This window comes from Onychostoma macrolepis, chromosome 01 (assembly GCF_012432095.1).
Source record: "Onychostoma macrolepis isolate SWU-2019 chromosome 01, ASM1243209v1, whole genome shotgun sequence".
Classification (NCBI taxonomy): Eukaryota; Metazoa; Chordata; class Actinopteri; order Cypriniformes; family Cyprinidae; genus Onychostoma; species Onychostoma macrolepis.
The window spans coordinates 25,437,825-25,458,595 of NC_081155.1; the positions used below are offsets into that span (position 1 = coordinate 25,437,825).

At 36.6% G+C, this 20,771-nt stretch overlaps 1 protein-coding gene across 1 annotated transcript in view; it reads left to right on the top strand.

Annotated features, from left to right (window-relative positions):
* Positions 1–752: 752 nt before the first annotated feature.
* The window catches only part of kcnq5b (potassium voltage-gated channel, KQT-like subfamily, member 5b), a 106,498-nt gene continuing 86,479 nt past the window's right edge, over positions 753–20,771 (top strand). The window contains 2 exon segments of the mRNA XM_058766519.1: positions 753–1,179; positions 1,182–1,449. Coding sequence (XP_058622502.1) covers positions 1,098–1,179; positions 1,182–1,449 — 350 coding nt within the window. The 5' untranslated portion in view covers positions 753–1,097.

The window sequence follows — 20,771 nt, forward strand, 5'->3', positions numbered from 1 at the left end:
TTAGCAGAGTCTTTATTTGAAAGGAAACTTTTATTAGAGATAAAATTCTAAGAGAATCTATTCTCAATTAATTCAGAGGGCGAATTATGCTAATTACTCATTCTGCGATTTTTTTTTTTTTTTTAGTAGGGATAATTCATGGGCCCAATTTGTTGTTGTTTTCCAAATGTAGCGAATTTAATACACTGTTACTATGGTTACCTCCTCAAGCGAACTCGATTTCTGTTCTGAAGCTGTATTTTGCAATAAAATGGATGTTTTATGAAAACGATGAAATGTCCTTTATGAACATATGTACATAAAAACGCCGTTTAACAGTTTGATTTAGCATCATTTGAGAGGTTAAAGCCTTGACTAGCTCCTCTTAATAATGAAAACTTAATGTTTTTTTTTTTTTTTTTTTTAACACGGTGATTCCTGAAAGGAAACCTCGTGGTCTGTCACTGGGGAATCGCACTGTATCAGTTTAACTTTAGGAAATACGATTTCAAGAACGACTTGTTATGCAAATAAACATTTTACTATGTACACACGTGCGTGAATGCTCAACAGTCAGCTTACCAGCCGGGGAAGCTTGAATATGACACAGAACTTCTCACGTCAACACCATTGTTTATTGAATTATTACCAGAAGTGTGAGACAACCTTAGACTCATAGCGGGTGCTGACTAGGAGCATTTACATGAATATTACGGAAACGCTTTATATGTGCTACAGTATGAGCGAGCGCGCAGAATGGCACAGTTGATTTCCTGTGCAGTAACGCCAAGCGTGCGAGCGCAGCGACATCAAAAGAGCGCGCTGGAGTAACAAGAGCTGCACACGCAGGACTCTGGAACTGCAGTCATATAAAGTCACTTTGACGGGCTCTTCACGTGGGTCAGCGCCAGCAGTGACTTTATACACCTCCCATTTACTGAAGTGTGTCCATACCAAGAGCGAAGAAAGTGGCGTTCGCGCGTCACGACCGGAGGTAAATTGTATATTTTGAGTCTTTTTGACATTTCTCGTTGGTAGTTTCTTGACTCTCCCGTCGCATCTACCAGAGATATAACAGTACGCATGCCACACGTGTTTGGGTCCGCGTTGGTGATGCCATGCCCCGCAACCACAGCGGAGATGAGGCCGGCTCCGGCCTCTGGATGAACAGCTCTCCGGGGCACCACGCCGAAAGTTACGGTTGGATAATGTGGAATGTGGTAATAGGATGAAGAACAATTGTTCACGGCCGGGGGACGGACTGTTGTCCGCGTCTCATGCCGGCACAGGTGCATCAGCCACGGAAAGAGAGCGGGGGAAGCAGGGCGCTCGGCTGAGTCTGCTCGGGAAGCCTCTGGTTTACGGCGCGCAAAGCGGCCGGAGAAACGCGCGCTACCGGAGGATTCAGAACTACCTGTACAACGTGCTGGAGAGACCAAGATCCTGGGCTTTTATCTACCATGCTTTTGTGTAAGTGCCGCCTTTATACATTCACGGTCTGCTCGTGTGATACTGAAAGCGTTGCTCAATTTCTCAAAGTTTTACAGCTAGAAAACGTGAACCTGTTGCTTTGAAGATTTTTCCGTACTATTGCCACGTATGAATGGAAACATCCCTGAGGTGGAATATTGACGCTTAAAGCAATACATTAAAGCCAATGTACGTTTCACCTAAATGCAAAATCTATAGATGTGGAATGTAGATATAGTAGAAATGGTAGATTGTATTAATTTAGGTGGAATGTGATATTCGACTTTAATTTAGTTGTTTTTATTCTGGGAGTCATGATGACAGCTGAATGTTCAGCTGACAGACTACACACAAAACATCACAGCATCAAGAGGGTTGTATTGTTCTTTTTGGTATTTGGTCTTGAATTTTCAGTCAAAGCAGGGACTGTGGAGTGAAAGAACCTGACGTGCCAAATATTCATTCAGAGTAAGACTGATAGTTTGATTAGTACGTGCTCTCAGGATGGGGAAGCCCTGAAAGAGTCCAAGAGCTTCTCATTTGTGTTAAACTGTATACCATGAACACACAAAGCGGGCACAAACAGAGACACAAATAGGAACAAATTAGAAAATTAAATGGGTCTTTGAAATTAAAAATTTGTAATGCTGCTCCAAACCCATGACTGACTTTCATCACTGTAACACAAAGAGGGAAGTTTTGCAGTATGTCCTGGTTGCTCTGTTCCACTCAGTTACAGTCAATTGGGTACTGGACCTTCCAGTATAGTGAAAGTAGTCATGTTTGTTATATTCCAAGTCTTTGAACATTAAACAGGCTAATTTAGTTTACAAGTTTAATTTAACGTCTTCCATAGAGGCGGGAAGATAATTAATGCATAACAACCTAAATTATGGACCATTCCTCACACAAATCTTTCAGGTGTTACTTCAGAAGACTTGAAAGGTCAAAACAGGTTTGGAATGAGTGACCTATAGGGTAAATAAATGATTTTCCCCCCTACATTTTTGTGTGAACTGTTCTTTTAAATCCCAAAAGGGTGTGGGACAAGTTAGGCTTTTGCATCTTCATCTCTGTCAGGCAAAACAGATGCGAAGTGACCCAGGCTAATGTCATGGTCAGTCAAATTGTGTGATCTACCATTACTTATTCTAAAGAAATCAAATTGCTCATCCATGTTAAGTAATTTTCTATGTCATTGGTTTTGTGCAAATCTTGTGTTCATGCATAGCCTGCTGAAAGAAGGACAGGCTTCAACACCTGCACATACTGTATTATCTTACACTTTATATTACACTTATTTTCATTCCTTCAACACTTTGTTTATTTTTGCACTTGCTTATAAATTCTCCCATGAAATAGTCAATTAGATTTTATGCTTATAGTCTTGCATTATTTGTCCTCAGATGATCTGTTTATAAGACTAAGGAGTTGAGACAGGTTGTGTTTTCTCTAGTTTGTTGTTGTATGTTCCACAAGGACTGGGCAAGTCTCAATACAATTCATTCCTCAACAAGTGTGCTTTGCAAGCCCGAACACTGCGTTCTTCAGATAATGAGCGTAATGAGGAAGAGTGTTGTTGTGTTATGAGAGTTTATGATAGAGGTAAGTCTCGCAAAAAAGGGTCATCGCTGTTTATGCTAAGGATTAATATATTGGTCTACATCATGAATATGTAGAGTATTATTAATTATTGTTAAACAGTAATTCTATTATTATTATTATTATTATTATTATTACTAAGCAGACATTTTAGTATCTTATGATATTATTTTATGTCAGATCTGCTGAAGTTTTAGTTTTCTGAAACCTGTTGTTTTCTTGTTGCCATGAGTTTGCTTTTTTCCTACTAATGGTACAAACAACGAATGAAGCAATTTGTTAATTTGGTCCTGCAGGTTTCTCAATGATGGCTGCAATTTTGTGTAAATTACAAAATCAGGTCAACATGTAAAGAACATGAAATATTTTTGCTATTTAAAAATGGCTGGAGGATGATCTTCATTTATCCAGGGTGAATCTGAATGTTAATTAACGGTACACAAATTGCAGTAATGATTTAGTACAGCATGTTGAGCAGAAGCCAAAATGCTGAATAATACTTTCTTCCAAAACCATTTGCTTTACTTTAAAGAGACAACACACAGTGGGGGATTCAAAGAATTGAAAATGATTTGCCAATTTGAGGAGAATGAAACCCCTCTGTACTGTCATGTATGCACCTTATACAGTATACAATATGACTTGGCTTAAAGGTGCATTTCAGATAGTAAGAATTGTGTCATTGTAATACTGCACTGTTGTTTTCATTTCACCTTAAATGGAAAAATTTAGAAGAAGTCATTCTTGCCAACCGTTACACAAGCTCTGTATTCAACACAAATGCAACTTGGTGTTGAAAAATATTACATCCTAATGAAATCATTAAAACCCCAAGTTTCCCAGCATTGTCAAGTTCCACTTCTCTCTGCCCTGATGCTTTTCAGCAGAAGCTGGCCTCGAAGCCTCATAAAAGTGTGACACTTGAAGGTGATTGACAGCTGCTGGAGGAGAAAGAGTCAGCAGACACTTGAAGGGAAATTGACACAGGCCATTTTGCCCTTGTTTGTATCAGTCAGGCAAAGAGCAGAGCCTTTCCTCTGAGGGGCTATTAAAAATTGTGCATATAATTTCATTCTTATTGAAAGAACTGCATAAAAATGTTCTCCTTTTTTATCATTTTTAGTTCTTTTTATTTGAATTAGCTGATGTGCTGCATTATTTTGCATTCAGCTAGTTTATGGAGTGGTATTTTCCCATTGCTTGGAGACCATTCACAAATGTTTTAGAGGCTGTTAACCTTCTAGGTTTTCACTCTTGTACTGCACTAGTGGATCTTCGGGCCATTTCAGAATTTGAATTAAGTCAAAGAGACACTGGAGTGTGAGATCTTACTATGTCATATCTGACGTTTGTAAGCAGAGTTGTCATTCACTTTTTAGTGGCTATGTTGCTCTTTTTTTTGCTGTAACATCTTACCATGCTCTTCCCACACACACTCTCACACACACATATACCACAAATGTACTCGTATGCAGATCACCGCGTCACCCATTCTCTGTACAGCTGTTTTCAAATAAAGTAATGCAAACTTTAAACTTAAAGACATACTAAACATCCCTAAACACAAACATAAAAGAAGATATGGGTCACACTTTATTTTAAGGTCCAGTTCTCACTATTAACTGTGACTTCTACCTCAATAAATTCCTAGTTTGCTGTTTATTAATAGTAATGCAGTCATGCAGAATATGTGCTTTATAAGTACTAATAAATAGCCAATAGGCTAGTAATATACATGTTTATAAGCAATTAGTTAATAGAGAGAATAATAGTGAGAATTGCTCCCTATATTTAAGTGTTACCAAGATATGTTTTTTGCTCATACAATGAAAGCCAATGGGGTCCAAAACAAGACTGAACTCCAGTGACATTTATTTTATGGACTAGACAAGTTTCTATTTTTTTTTTATTTATTTATTTTTTTGCTGTTGTTTGTTTTAATTATCTCTTTAAAGTTAGCATGATTGCAATTCACAATAATTTTTACATCCATAACGTTGCATATTTTAGAGTGATACAGTATTCAATGAGAACTAATGTAGGGCAAAAGTGGATTGAAACATAAAATATGGGTGTTGTAACATGGATATGAATTTGCTAAAATGATGCCTAAATGATTATTGGTTACCATTATCTAATAGCTTTGATGGACTGGCTATATAGTGTGTTTTCCTACCTATATGGTCCGAGATTCTGGATAGGCTTCAGCAGCCCAAGTGGTTTGGAAAATTTATGAATGGATGTATTATCCATTCCAAAAGCCTGTGTTGCCTAAGTGGCATTAAATTGCTAAGAGCAGGAACACGTTTGTACGAGTAAACATTTGGTTTCATTTTGACTTTTCTTCTATTGCCAAAAAGAACATGTAAAAGCATCTTTAGTGGGTTCTCTTTTCTTATAACACACAGGAAAGAGAGTCTCAGACAGTCAAACTCATAGTCAGTGAAAGAGTTGTGAGTAATAGAGAGTTTAATAAGATGAAAGGTAAGGTATTTTGGTCATCAGACTTTCAGTTTCACATTGAACAGCTATACATTGACAGACATCTTAGAAGCTTTTAGGTTTTCGAAAACATTCTCTACAGTGTCTTACAAACAGACACGTGCCCCCATGTACACTCATCAGAAACAGGAAGCTGCCGGTCACATTGTGAAACCGCTCTCTGCTGCTTGAACACTTGCAGACACAACTCTACTGATATTCACTCAGATAAACATCAAACTGTACTTCTTCTTATGAGGAACTTCCTCTTAGTAGGCAAACACAGTCACATTGAATCATCTCTATGTTTAAAAAGATCATGATTTTAGTAAATGAAGATTTCTGGACTCTCTGTGTTCTTTCTGAGTCACTGGGTTGTCCCCACGGTTGAATATGTTAATCACATGAAACTCTAATGCACCTGCAGGTGTTGGTAGCATTTGAGCTGAGAAGAGGAACAGTCTGCATTTTGGAAATGAATGCAGTTAGTTGAGATGAATCATAATATGTAATGCGCTTCTTGAAACTTGCAAACACAGTAAAATGTTTAATGAGTGGTGCTTAAAGCAATTTTGTGATTCTGGCAACATTTTTTATGTTGGCCGTTGTATGTATTATGGCAGTTTAGAGATGAAATATCCAGTAAGTGCTGGTATAAGGTTGATTGCATTTGAAAATAATGTACCACCTACCCTATCATTATTGATACCCCTCATCAATAATGTTAACAAAAGCAAACGTGAGATAATAACTCTTTGCTAAAGCAACCATGTCACCTTGCTCCTATAAGTCTTTGAGCTCTTTTATCAGGACTCATGTTTTACTGAACTTGTACCTGAGTGCTCCACATCACACTATATCGCTGTACCAGGTGAGCTACTGAGCAAGTTTACTGTCAGAAAAGTCATACATAAGGAACTGATTATGAGATGCAGATGTCAAAAAGTATTCATTTACAAATCGTGTGCCATCATAAAAGTGTTTTGAGGTCATAACATTGTATCGTGCATGGAACACATGAGAATAAGTCTTTATTAAGGGTGCTGTATGTAATTTTTTGACCATACTAAAGCATAAAAAATACCATAATATGTTTGCAATTGAGGAAACATTCTAAGTTTCTCAGAGAAACATTGCTACAGCCAGTTTTTCTTTGCAATGTGAGTCCTGTGTCAGAATGTTTTGATGTTTGGACTGTATGATTTCACCCACTAGTATTTCACCAATAGTATTTCAACACCCCAGGATGCGAGTTGGCTGAAAACACTGCGTATTGCAGCCATGTAAGCCAGCACATGACTTAAAATCCTACATGACTTAAAAGCCAGAGGAATATAAAATGTAGATAAATCAACTCATCAACTTAGTGTAAGACTACTCGACCTAAAATGTCAGTTGCGCTCATTCCTTGTTGCGTCTGGCAACAAGTCCGAGAGGGAGGAGGTGGGAGAAACATCGCTCTCTAATATTTTGAATTTGGACTGCTGTACCCATTTCAGCCGCTAGCAGTCAATATTACATACTGCACCTTTAACTGAAAATCTGCCGCTATAATCATAATTGTTTGTAAAAAGGAATAAACATTGTTGGTGTTTTACTGCCACTAGTGTTCATTTCAGCTGGAAACTGCAGAGAATTTGCCTTTTTTGTTTTTGTTTGCCTGTTGGTACATTTTTGGAGTTTTATTGGAATAGTTTTGGTGGCTCATGTGGAATAGTGTTTGTGCAAAAAAATGTCTAAGAGGTCCAGACCTATTAGATAAGGTGACCAGACTGTCCCTATTTTTGACGATCTGTCCCTGGCTGGAGCTCTCTGTTAAAATGTCCCCTGTTTTTCTGTGTGCTCAAAACAGCCCACGGTTAAATAACACCTAGTGTGCTAGATATGACACATGCTTGTTTAAAAACATTATATCACTGCATACAGTGTGTCATTCCATATTAGATTTTTCATTTTTGATATGGAATTCATATTTGCAAACACAAACACACTGACACTGTTTTGACATGCACTGTTGGGTTTTAACATTTTATGAGGGAAAAATAATTTAAATGATATATTGACCACTGACTTTTGTCACTTATAATTTTAGAATCATTTAATGTTAGCCTTCAGTTTAAAGCATGCAGTTAAATGAATCCTTTAGTGTATATGTGTGTGTGTTTGTGTGTGTGTGTATTGGGTGTGAGTGTGAAATAAGAGACAGAGAGAGAACCTTGTTTGCATGTTTCCAAATGAAAGAACCTCTCTTACTAGCTTTAGCTTGGCGTTTCCACTAGTTCCAACCCAACCCCCGATACCTTCCAAAATAAACAACCCAGCGTTAACTCACTGTTTTCATTCACCTTTATTTCTGCCCACGCTACTTGTGGCCCAAATATCTATCTCATATACCTTTAGGCTATAGATGGAAAAAATGATTTAGCATATGTCTAATATGTCTGATTCAAAATGACTTTTGAATTATGAAAATGAATTATGCGCTCAGAATGGTCTTCATAAATATGTGGTTGATAATGGTTTAGAAGCCAAAATGTTTTTTATGATGAAATATGCATACATATGTGTCTTCATTAAATTCATACAAATTGTCTCTGAAATATGCCCATGTTCCCAGATACCTCCTGTCTTTCTTTAGATTTATTTGCAAGTATGAAGTTTGAAGTCAGAGGGCACCTCATATTTAAGGCCTTTCTCTGTGAGACTGGACCAGTCTTAGAGGTCAATTATAGTTCCCAGAGCGGTTCTCAGGTCTGATCTAATCCTTCTTTGCCCTCTTCTCTTGCTCTTAACCAGTGAGAAAGAACAGGCCTTAGCATGTTTCTGTAATGCGCTACACAATGTGCCAACCAAAACTTGATCTTATTTGTCCTCCTGGAAGTACGGAAAATTTGCTACGAGTTCCTAACTTGTATTATAGTGTGTGTGTGTGTGTGTGTGTGTGTGAATGGAAAGGGGGGTGAGTTAACCATTCCAAGACTACATTGCATACAAGTGATGTATGTCACATTCAATTCAATTTTCCTTACTGCTGGTGCTGGCACACTTAAAAGCAAAGTATTTGATTTATCTTTAAGAACTTTTTTCTATCACTAAGCAGAGTTATACAGAAGTCATGGGTTCCCCTGAAGGCTCTTTGCTTGCAGAAACATGCAGGAAAAAATTGAAACAGGATGATATCATATACAGGGGCTACTGCATACTGTTATGACTGTGTGTCTAGGTCAGTGAACTTCTTAAAATAGCAAATAATTTCAAAGTCAAGGTTAGTTTAGGTTATAAAATGTCATGTTGTGCGACTCCCCAAAACCCCCATTTATTTATTATTAAAGACCCTTGTGGTTAAAATCAAGTTTTTAACATTTTTAAATGTTGGTCTGGTGTTTTTTATTTGCTTAAAGAGAAACCACATGCAAATTCATTAGTCAGTACCATTGCTGATTATTTTTAGTTCTAGATTATTTTTAGGATAGTTCACCCCAAAATTTTGTCATTAATTACTTACCCTCATGTCGTTCCAAACCTGTAAGACCTTCGTTCATCTTCAGAACACAAATTGAGATATTTTTGATGAAATCTGAGAGCTTTCTGACCCTGCATAGATGGCAACACAACTGAAATATTTTATGGCCCAGGAACATAGTAAGGACATTGTTAATTGTTAACAGTCCATGTGACATCAGTGGTTCAACCTTGATTTTTTGAAGCTGACTTTATTGAACAATTTCTTCTCTTCCATGTCAGTCTTCGACACGCATTCACGAGACTTACCACGACATGAGGGTGAATAATTAATGACATAATTTTCAAAACTATCCCTTTAAAGTGGCAGAGTACCAAAGAAAGTCTCAAAAATGTGGTTTGAAAATGCCCCTGTTTCATATTTCACAAACATATAACCAAATCTGAGTGGGGTTTTCACATTATCATCTCTTTTCTTGAACACGGTTTAAAAGATTTTAAATCAAATGCGATTAATGCAAATAGAACTAATTTCTAAGAACTTGGCACAGAACCATGTGTTTTAAGCCTGAATGTAAAATATGAAATAATACACAGAAAATGTATGCCTTAAATCTAATACAGTAGGCTTAGGCTTAAACTTTAAATAAACTATATTGAAACAAATTTTCCTTTTCTTTGTAGTTGACAATATCTGTCAACGTCTTTGTGTATTTAGCCTAAACTGGACTCAGTAGGTCTCTAGAAACTCCAGTGTGGTGGAGCAGTGGCCACTCTGCCAACTGGCCTGTCATGAGCAATCAACGTCCAGTGACGTTCCCTCAAACACACACATACCTTCAAACATGCACACACACACCGCTTCAGTTACTTTATCGCAAAATCAGTTACAAAGACAAAATGTGTGTGTGTGTGTTTTTAAGGGTCCATTTGACCCTGATCACAGAGCAACATGCAGCTGCTGTTAGTGTGCTGGGTAACTGAAGACAGCACTTGTGTGTGGGTCTCTCATTACTGCCATGTGTTTAATATTCTGACTTTATAAACTAGTAAACCTCCGAGACAGATCTTACAATCTTTTATTGAGGATTTTACAATTTATGTATATCAGTTTAATTGACTATAAGCTGTTATTTTGTCCTCTAAGAGAACTGTGAAGGATTGTTGATCTTGGTCTTTTGTAAGTAACGGAAAATATTCCCCAGAATTTGAAGAGCAAAATGGCAAAATGGATTTAATTATTAATAATATGTATAGATTATATTTATAGATAACCTCAAATAAGGTTTGGCCTCCATGAGCCCCTGGTGCTGTGCCATGTTTGCTTAAATCAGCAAACCAAACTCAGTTTGATTTTCTTTTCATTCTTTTTTTTTAATGAAAAGAATTTATGGGAAATTCATATTGGTAATTGTATTATAAAACAATGTGCATTGTGTGTGACTGAATAAGCATTCACACTTGTTTTGTTCAGTGTTTTCTTTAAGATATGTGCTTTTATTGCTCCCATGTCACATGTCAAATTCTCCATATCTCCACATGGGCAGCTTCTCGTCCACGTTCATATCCCCACTTCCTGCACCCTCCCCCATGCTGTTCCTCCTTGTGCCCCTCTCTCCTCAGCCTTGACTGTTCCCAGGTCAGTGTAAATTATCTTCAAACCCTTAGTCTACATAAGTCATGGCATGCGACCGGCCCAGGCGTCAGCCACTTCTGCCTAAGCTTCACACACATGCAATCTGAAAGATCTGGGTTGTGAGTGAGCTCTTAATTGCCACTGAAATGCCGCGGCTCCATTTACAAAAGAAGTTGTGGCTTGTACCCCACTGTCACATAAAGTGTCCTTCATAGATGCTAGTACAAGCTGGAATTGGTCTGGGTCCTCCCCATTGTGTTTTACTGTCCAATTGTTTTTTTGTAAACTCTGGGAAACATAGTCACTGAAATGGTTGTCAGTGAGGCCGACTATAAATGTATTTATATTAGTGCTGGGCAACGATTAATCTAGATTAATCTCATCCAAAATAAAAGTTTTTGTTTATATAATATATCTGTGTGTACTGTGAATATTTATTATGTGTATATAAAGACACACACATACAGTATATATTTTGAAAATATTTACATGTATTTACATGTATATATTTATATTAATATAATTTATATGATATATAAATATATTTAATATACAAACATAACACATTTTTCTTAAATATATACATAATAAATATACACAATACACACACATATATTATGTACACAAAAACTTTTATTTTGGATGAGATTAATCTAGATTAATCGTTGCCCAGCACTAATTTATATATGTGTGTGCGTTTGTGCTTATGTGCGTATGTGTAATAAATTATACACATTAATATGCACCTCGGTAAAACACCAGTGTTATTTTAGTATCATTGAAATACTTTTATAGTTTTTATTATTGTAATATTTTGAATTAGTGTTTATATTCATATATATATTTTGAAGTTGTATGTTTTTATTATAGTTATTATTATTAATATTGTTGTTGTTGTTTTGTTGTTGTTGTTGTTGTTATTTTTAAATATGTCTATATAATTTTCATTTCCATTTCAGTTTTAGTTACTTTAGTACATCAAGTTAAAAATGAAAAATGTTGCCTTGGCAACTAGCTGAAATTAAATAAATTTTATTTTATTTTATACTAATAATAATATAACAATTACATACAATACAATACAATGATATACAATTACAAATACAAACTATTATTATTATTATTATTATTATTATTTAGGGTTTTAGTCTTTGTTAAGTATAATAAATCTGAACCACACTCCTGGGAGCACACAGTATGAAATGAGTAAAGAGCTATTCAGGTGTATTCTTGTGTTCAAAAACAGCTAGGCATAGCAAGTTTTTCTGCATACTTGTAATCAAAGAAGCACCACTGAATGGAACTGACCAAAACATTTTGAGACTCATGTCAAAGTTGAACTACTTTAAACATGACGCTACACCTTAAAAAGCAGCCCTCATTTCACGAAATGATAAAATGTAACTGAAAGACTAATAATTTTGTGTTCTGTGTGAACATCCACTGGGTCTAACTCGGACAGGCAAACTCAGTTGCAAACTGGTACAATTCAAGTGTGGACTGTAGGTCAGTAACAGGTTTATGATCAGTGAATTAATGAAATGATTTGATGAATTAATCTGACTTAAACTGACAGTTTTACAACTGAAATGTGTTAACTGGTGGTGTATCACTATCAGTAAGCTGAACTATTGTGCTACAGAAATAAAAAAAGAACTCAGAAAGAATGGAGTTTCACTTTACACAAAGATCTGTTATCTCAGCAGTTTTGCTGGTTGCAGAAATAGAAAAAACATCTCAGAGCTGAAATCCCGTTGTCACTGATGGCAGTTCAACTTTTCTTTTGCCTTTTCCTGTTATAATTGTAGCCTATATCCATGACAGTATTAAAAAAAGAGCATCAAAATATGGGACAGTTTTTTGCTGGGAGTCTCTGCCCCAGTAGACCTACTGATAAAAGCAGCGACCCTGGGAATCGATCAGGAATCAATCTCATAGCAGTCAGTGAATCATTCAACACCCTCTATTCCACCTGCATCGACAGGGGCTTTTCAGTTTCATTCCAGACTATAGCTTAATCCACTCCAGCTCATGTTAAGACCACTGGGGAAATCAGAAAATTCTCTTTGTCACTTTACATGAAGATAGTGTGTCATTGTTTTGGCTAGCATGCTAGAATTTCATCCTGAATATGGAAATGTAATGCCTTTCTAAAGAGGATGTTTTTTTCAGGACTGCATATATATATATATATATATATATATGCTAAGAGTCATCTGCCACCATCCTCCATCGCCTGCTTCTGCATGGCAAGTTCTTCCATGAGCTTTAGCATTCTAAATCTAGGATTATTTTCATACGTTACATGCTAATGTAACCTTAGCCCTTTCAATCAAACACTGGAAAGCCAATCATTTGGAGATACAGTTAAAGGAAAGAGGATGAACAGCAGTTTGGGGTTGCAAATGAAGGACTTGACAGTTTTATAAATAAACTACTATATAGTAATGTGGGATATAGAAAATTCAGAGGACCATTGATCTGTGTCAGTCAATGAACATTCAAGTAAAAGTACTGAAAGACATTGTAAAACTTCTTGGATTCAAGAGTTTGCATGTCTCAGGTATGATCATCGCACACAGAAAATGTTTTGTGACTTTTGTTTCAAAGTGGTCAGAGAAAATGCAGGGGAAACAGATTTCATTAATGGAACGAACCATTTCAAAAAGAGATTGTGAGAAATCATGGTGATAATTAAAAGCATAAAAGTGCAATGGCTCCCTAATTTATGTTTTTTTGTCTGGAGAAGTGAAACATTCTGCTGAAACAAGCTGCTCATTTGAAAAAGTACCTGCAGCTACATCCTTTACAATTTAATCAGAGATATATATGTCTTGCACAAAACATTATAATTTGGCTTTTCCAGTAATAAGCTACGTTTTCCAAAACTTAATGGTGTTACATAGCATGACACTATGCTACGTTGTTGTTTTTTAAAGCTATAATGGTAAGTTGTAGGCTTTTCTAAAATATCCTCCCTCTCATATTCCGCATCAAAAAGTCAATCTAAACTCGCAGAAAAAAAAGGTATAAACTGTAATTAGAGTGGTACCCTTTCAAAAGGTACTAATATGTAGCTTTAAAGTACTGATATATTCCTTTTAGGAGTAAATAAGAAATTAAAAATAAGATATCTTAGCTTTTGTACCTTGGGGTACTACTCCAGTGACAGCTTTGTGCCTTTTTATTTTGAGAGTGTAGTGAAACAGTTCATTTAAATGAATCTTTCAATTGTGCTTTGAAGTCTCCGCATACCGTAGGATTGTTGGTCTTAATTTTAGACACACTGTATGTAGTGAACTATTTAGTTAATTGTTGCTGATGTTCTTGACTTATAAATCAGGATATGTTCAACTTGTTCTAGTTTTAGTTATTAACTTGACAACACTAAAGATGTCTATTTTAATAGAAATAGTGTAGAGGTGGAGTTGGAGTGGTGGAATTTTTGCAGAAGTAATGTAATCAGTTGTTTATATATCGATGAATTGTGATTGATAGAAATAAATGAACATTCTCCTTTCAGTTTTGTCTCCTTTTGAATAATTGTGATTTATCATCACTTGGCTTTGTCCTTCACTTTAAGGTTCACACAGAATTTTTTCTTGCATGACAGAAAAGATGACAAGTACACATCTCTTTCTCTCCCTCTCTCCCTCTCTCTCTCTCTCTCTCTTTTCTTTTTGTGCTATCCATGGCCAAACAGCTGCTGACAACAGGGTGTAATCACAGACAAACAGCCAAGAGGCAATTTGAAGCCTAATGAATAAAATGCTTTTTATTCTCACTCCATGTCTCTCCATGGCAAATAGCTTTTAAAGCAACCATGGTTTAGTGTCTTGACAGCCCTGGCGTCATAGACCTGTGGTATGTCTGTAGGTTTAGAGCACTTTTGTTACCATAAATGGGTAAAAATAAGGTTTTTAATTCAGTGATTAGTTGCATCCATCTTTTAGCCCAGATATTCTGACCTTAAAATCTAAATTTAAAACTCACCATGTGCATACATGGTTGTACTCTATTTTCTAGGTGATTTCAGCCTCACTTGTGCTGTTTGGATTAATATTTAATTACCTCTTACATCCCTGTGTGCTCTCTCATGGTTTTGTATGTAATTTCATGTCAGAACATGCTTTGTAAACGCTTGTTATATGGGTAGCATTAACCTCATGTTTCACGTCATCTTGATTCTTTGTTCCTTGAACTTGCTCACAGCGCTAAACAAATGAAAAGAACATTTTCACTGCTACATTTTGTACCTTAGTAAGGTTTACTCAAAAGCATTAATTTAACACTTGTGACCTTTCAAAAAATAAAGCTGTATGACCCTGTTGGTACTCTGTTATAAATAATGTGTTTTTCATACAGTGCCTCAATCACTCCTAACAGGATAGTTTCTGTTGTCTCACAAACAACTTGGTCCTTTATTGCACCATTATGTTTCTCAAAGAGTCACTGTAATTAAATTTGAGACACATGAACTGTTTTACTACATTTGGCTTGTTGTTAAGGTGTCTCTTGTGAATCACTTTACTTTATTTGTTTGTCTTCGTAGATCTTGATGTGAAATAAACGTTCCCTAAAGTCTGTTGTACTGTTAGAGCTTACCAGTTGTTTGGCCATTAATAATGTCAGAATGAAAACATATGGGTTAGGGTATGTTCCAGGCCTCTCAAAACCACACACACATGCCACACGTGCTCTCCCTTCCTCTCTCTTGCTATCTCTCTGTCTGTTTCATTCTCACCTGTTGTATTTGGATATCATACAGAGTCACACAATTTTGCATTCCTAAAATCCTCTGGAAGGGCTAATTCAGAGAGTTAGGAATGCTAATGTTTTTAGCGGCTGTGCTCATAAAGCTTTCCGGCTTTTGTCTTTACGAGATCAGTTCTGACCAGCTAATACAATTTCTGGGGTAAATTCTTGACAACGACAAGCAAAATATCCAGAATTGATTATTTCTGAAGTTTTAAATCAGGCGTCACCAAACTTGATCCTGGAGGGCCTGTGTCCTGCAGAGTTTAGCTCCAACTTGCCTCAACACACCTCCCTGGGAGTTTCAAGTATACCTAGTAAGTCACTGATTAGCTGCTTCAGGTGTGTTTGATTAGGGTTGGAGCTAAACTCTGCAGGACACCGGCCCTCCGGGACCATGTCTGGTGACCCTTGCTTTAAATTAACAGTTTAGCCAAAAATGGAAATTTACTGAAAATGTACTCACCCTCAGGCCATCCAAGATGTAGATGAGTCTGTTCAAATCTGAACAGATTTGGAGAAATTTAGCATTATGCAGTGAATGGCAGTGAATAAATCCACCTCGAACATACGTGACCCTGGACCTCAAAACCAGTCTTAATATTTGTAGCAATAGCCAAAACTGCATTGTATGGGTCAAAATGATCAGTTTTTCTTTTATGCCAAAAATCATTAGGATATTAATTAAAGATCATGTTCCATGAAGATATTTTGTAAATTTCTTACCATAAATGTATCAAAACTTAATTTTTGATTAGTAATATGCATTGCTAAGAACTTTATTTGGACAACTTTAAAGGTGATTTTCTCAATATTTAGATTTTTGTGCACCCTCAGATTCCAGATTTTCAAATAGTTGTATCTCAGCCAAATATCATCAAATCCTAACAACCCATCAATGGAAAGCTTATTTATTTCAGCTTTCAGATGATGTATAAATCTCAGTTTTTAAAAATTGACACTTAAGACTGGTTTTGTCATCCAGGGTCACATATTTGTTTAAAACTGTTTTCACTTGTAAACAGTGCTTATAATATTTCTCTCCTGATGAGATGAATTTTTGACTGGAGAAAGCAGTATTTTGGACAGAGGACTTTTTACTTCACAAGATGTTAATTGATGGACTGGAGTCATGTGGATTTCTTTTGGATTATTGTGATGTTTTAAGCAGCTGTTTGGACTCTCATTCTGACGGCACCCATTCACTGCAGAGGATCCATTGGTGAGCAAGAGATGTAATGCTAAATTTCTCCAAATTCAAAAACAAAAATTCATCCAAATTTCATCCAAAATTCTCCAAATTCAAAAACAAATTCATCTACATCTTGGCTGGAGGGTGAGCAAATTTTCAGAATATTTAAATTTTTGGATAAACTATTACTTTAAGAAAGAAAGAAACAACAAAATTAGACTTGTCACACAAAAACTGACACCCACTAGTTGTTGTAAATTAAGTACTTTGTTTTTGAGGTAGTTTATGTCCTCTAATTCCTCTAAGACTTTTTATGAAGCCCTTTGTTAAAGTCTTTACGTTGTTACAGGCTTGTTTTTCATCAAGTTGTGGTTTCAGATGAGAAAATAATTTACAACAGTGTTACAACAGAGTTGCTGGGAGTAACTTTATTTCTTCATGATTGGGTGGAGACTAGAACACAGAAATGCTTCTAAATAATTTGAAGAACATTTGTCAACAATGGAATCCACACTGGTGGCTACACATACCCCTCCCTGCTACTTTCTCCTACACACACACACACACACACTGGTATTCACTAACTAGGACCACACCACAAACCAGCTATGAAATAGAGTGTTGGGGAAGAGTAGAAAGAGGATGAAGGGGTAGAGGGAATGGGATGATGGTCAGGTTGATCAGGGCATCTAGAATTGATGGCTCAGAGAGAGACTCAGGGTGGGGATACCGTCTCGATCATATATATTTAGGCCAGAGAGTTAGGACCCCTGATACAACCTGAAAGAAAGAGAATGTGGGATAAGGTTGGCTGAATGGATGAGAAAGGGAGGGAAGGGTGGGTTCGAGAAAAAGAGACAAACAATACACTGTGAGGCGGTCCGATATATGGAGGTTTTGGGAAGTCAGGTGATTGTTTGGGGCGTGGCTCTGTTCCCGAACGTCAGCTAACCAATTAACTCCCTTTCCTATCATTATGGGGACATTCCAAAAACATAATGGTTATTATACTGTACAAATAAAAGTAATGTAAGTAAATGCTTATTCTTTACTACTTTTAACTGATGAAAGATGTGGACAATCATTGTCAATTGTTGTCATTATTTATTATTATTGATTTTCTCAAATAATTGTTGCAGCTCTAGCATATTCTGTACCACATGACCACTGACAGTAATGAAGGTGCAGTTGTTAAAGTCCTAGTGTGTCAAGACACTGATTCAGAGATTGCCATAGCAAATCAGCAGCCACTGTTAACAAGGAGCTTTCATTAGAGCCCTAATTACAGAGAGACACCCAGCCAGAGTGGGTGGCGGGCGAGAGAGACGGAGACGGAGGGGTACTGGGAGGATGGCATGAGACTGGCAGAGATCAAAAATATTCCTGACCCCGTCATCGGCCGGAGGCCAAACATGTGAGCATGTGACAGCAGCTGCAGGGGCACCTCCAGCACTACTGGACTCTCCACAGCTCTCATACTGATTTTTTATTTTTTTTTGCCCTTTATCTTTTGCAGTTTATTTTTCTCTTTTCTCTTTCACATCTCTGAATATCTCTCACAGTGGCTTTACCACCCTCTTTATTTCTCTTTCTCTGGTTTTATTTCTTGATTCAAGTCTGTTTTGCATTTACGTCTTACCTCTCCTTTCACTTCTCATCTGCATCTTCCTTTTTTGACTCCTTTCTTGGTATATGTAGGATTATCTGTCCTCTCTTTCCTGAGGTCTGCCGTTTCTGTGTTGCTCTAATTTAGACAATAACAATTATTTATGTGAATAATGTTTGAGTGTGAAAGAAAGAGAGTGAGGGTGATATGTGCTTTCTGAGGATGGTCCGCCACTGTTTCAGTCTGTATTATTAAGAATAGTCAGTTCCAGTACTATGCACAATAATGATGCTGAAAAGAAATCAATATCAAAAGTTCCATCATTTTTTCAGGTATCATGTAGTGCAGGGGTGGCCAATCATGCTCCTGGTGATTGACTGCCCTGCAAAGTTCAGCTCCAACTCTAATCAAACACACCTGCCTTTAATTTTCAAGCGATCCTGAAGACTTTAATTAGTTGCTTCAGGTGTGTTTGATTAGAGTTGGAGCTGAACTTTGCAGGGCAGTCGATCGCCAGGAGTAGGATTGGACACCCCTGATGTAGTGGTTAACAGGTTTGGGAGGGTTACTTTTTTTGTATTCCGTTACAGTTACAAATTACTTCATTAAAAAAGTATTCAGTAACTTAATCCAAGTACCACAATACGAAAGTAATGTAATCTGATTACTTTTGGATTCCTTTTGGAAAAAAGCAATATCAAAGTACTTTTATTTAATTATGAACTAATAAAAACTATTATTAGAGTATTACAGTTTTATTTTTATTATTGTTTTTATTTCTTCGACATGTACAAGTAAAAAATAAATATAGTTTATATATTTTATTATATATATATATATATATATATATATATATATATATTACATATCACGTGAGTCAACATGAGTGTCAACAGAACCAGAACATTCTAAGGTGTGCAATTATTTTCAGGGAAACGCACAGCGAACGTAGTTCCAGGCATCTCTTGACCGCATCACATGACCATATCAGTTCGCCAAATGATTTCTGGTTATTACAAAGGTCTTACAACAGCAAAATAACCGAAACCCACAACGACACTGGCCAAACACATAAATATAGTAAACAATATGATAAAACCGACAGATCATGTCCATATTTTTGCCACAAAATTGCGCTTTATTATGTACGGAAAGCATACTCTATCTCTCCCGCTCTCTCTCCCTCACAGACCGCACATACAGAACAGTTACAGTTTGCACACACACTAGCATACATCGCGCTAATGTTGTTAGCGCTACTCTGACGATTTTATCAGTAAACAACTTAAAAACTACATTATTTCCCACAAGCGAGGTAACAAAAACGTCGCGGTTCCGCTTCGCGTCGTGACCGCATCACCACCTCAAGTGTGCATTATTTTTCTAATAATCCAACGGACCGAAGTCAATTATTCCTTACATATACTACCAGTCAAAAGTTGGGAATAGTTAAGATTTTTAAATGTTTTTAAAAGCCTTTTCTCTTCACCAAGGCTGCATTTATTTGATCAAAAATACAGTAAAAGCAGTCATATTGAAATTACGTTACAATTTTAATTAACGGTTTTCTATTATAATATATTTATTCCTGTGATGTTAAAGTTCAGAGTCACTTGATCCTTCAGAAATCATTCTAATATGCTGATTTTCTGCTTAGTTATGGTGCTCAGTTATGGTTCTCATTATTAATTTCAAACAGTCATTAACATTAACTGTCATAATTTATAATATTGAGAAATGTTTAGCAAAGTAGTAGCAAATCCATATTAGAAGGATTGTCTGACACGGAAGACTGGAGTAATGAGTGCTGAAAATTCAGCTTTGCATCACAGGAATAAATTACATTTTAAATTCTACAACTATGACTGGATCCTCCTGTAGACCTCACCCACCCATCCACCCAATCTGAACGCTGGGTCCAAATTTGTTTGTACAAATTGCTTTCCAGGACTGCTGTTCCTTGTCATAACAGCACTGGACACAACAACTTTTGTCTATAATGTTTTGTTCATAGTATCTGCTGTACTGCAGCAAAGTATCATAGTGTTAGATCAGCATGACAACTTTGTGCTTATGGCTGCATCCCAGCTGTATTGATATTCAGTGCAGCACTCTAGTGTGTGATTTTTCTTGATTAATGTTCATGTTATTGTGTTTATTTGCAGCTCTTAATCAAATATAAACTGCAGAAAACTTTAATAAAAAAATTTAAATACCACTTAGTGGCCAGGGATTTTGATTGAATTTTCCATTATAAAAATACAACATCTACTCATTTAGTCATGCACTGCACTTTTAATGTCTGATGTGGATGTGTGTGTGTGCAGGTGTCCACTTGTTTATGTGCACATGTGTGAGGGAATGCATGATTGTCTCTCAAGAACTGATTTAATTGGAAACCAGGAACTGAACTGAAGAAGGAAATTTCCTCAATGTGTTTCCATGTTTTCAGCCCTGATGCTGAGAGCTGATGAGCTGATCGTTCTAGATCTGTTCCTTTACATTGTGCTTATATCAGCAGCCGGCAGGCAGAGCCTGATGAGAGAGAAATGCAACTGTCCTAAGAAACAGATCATCATGCACTGACC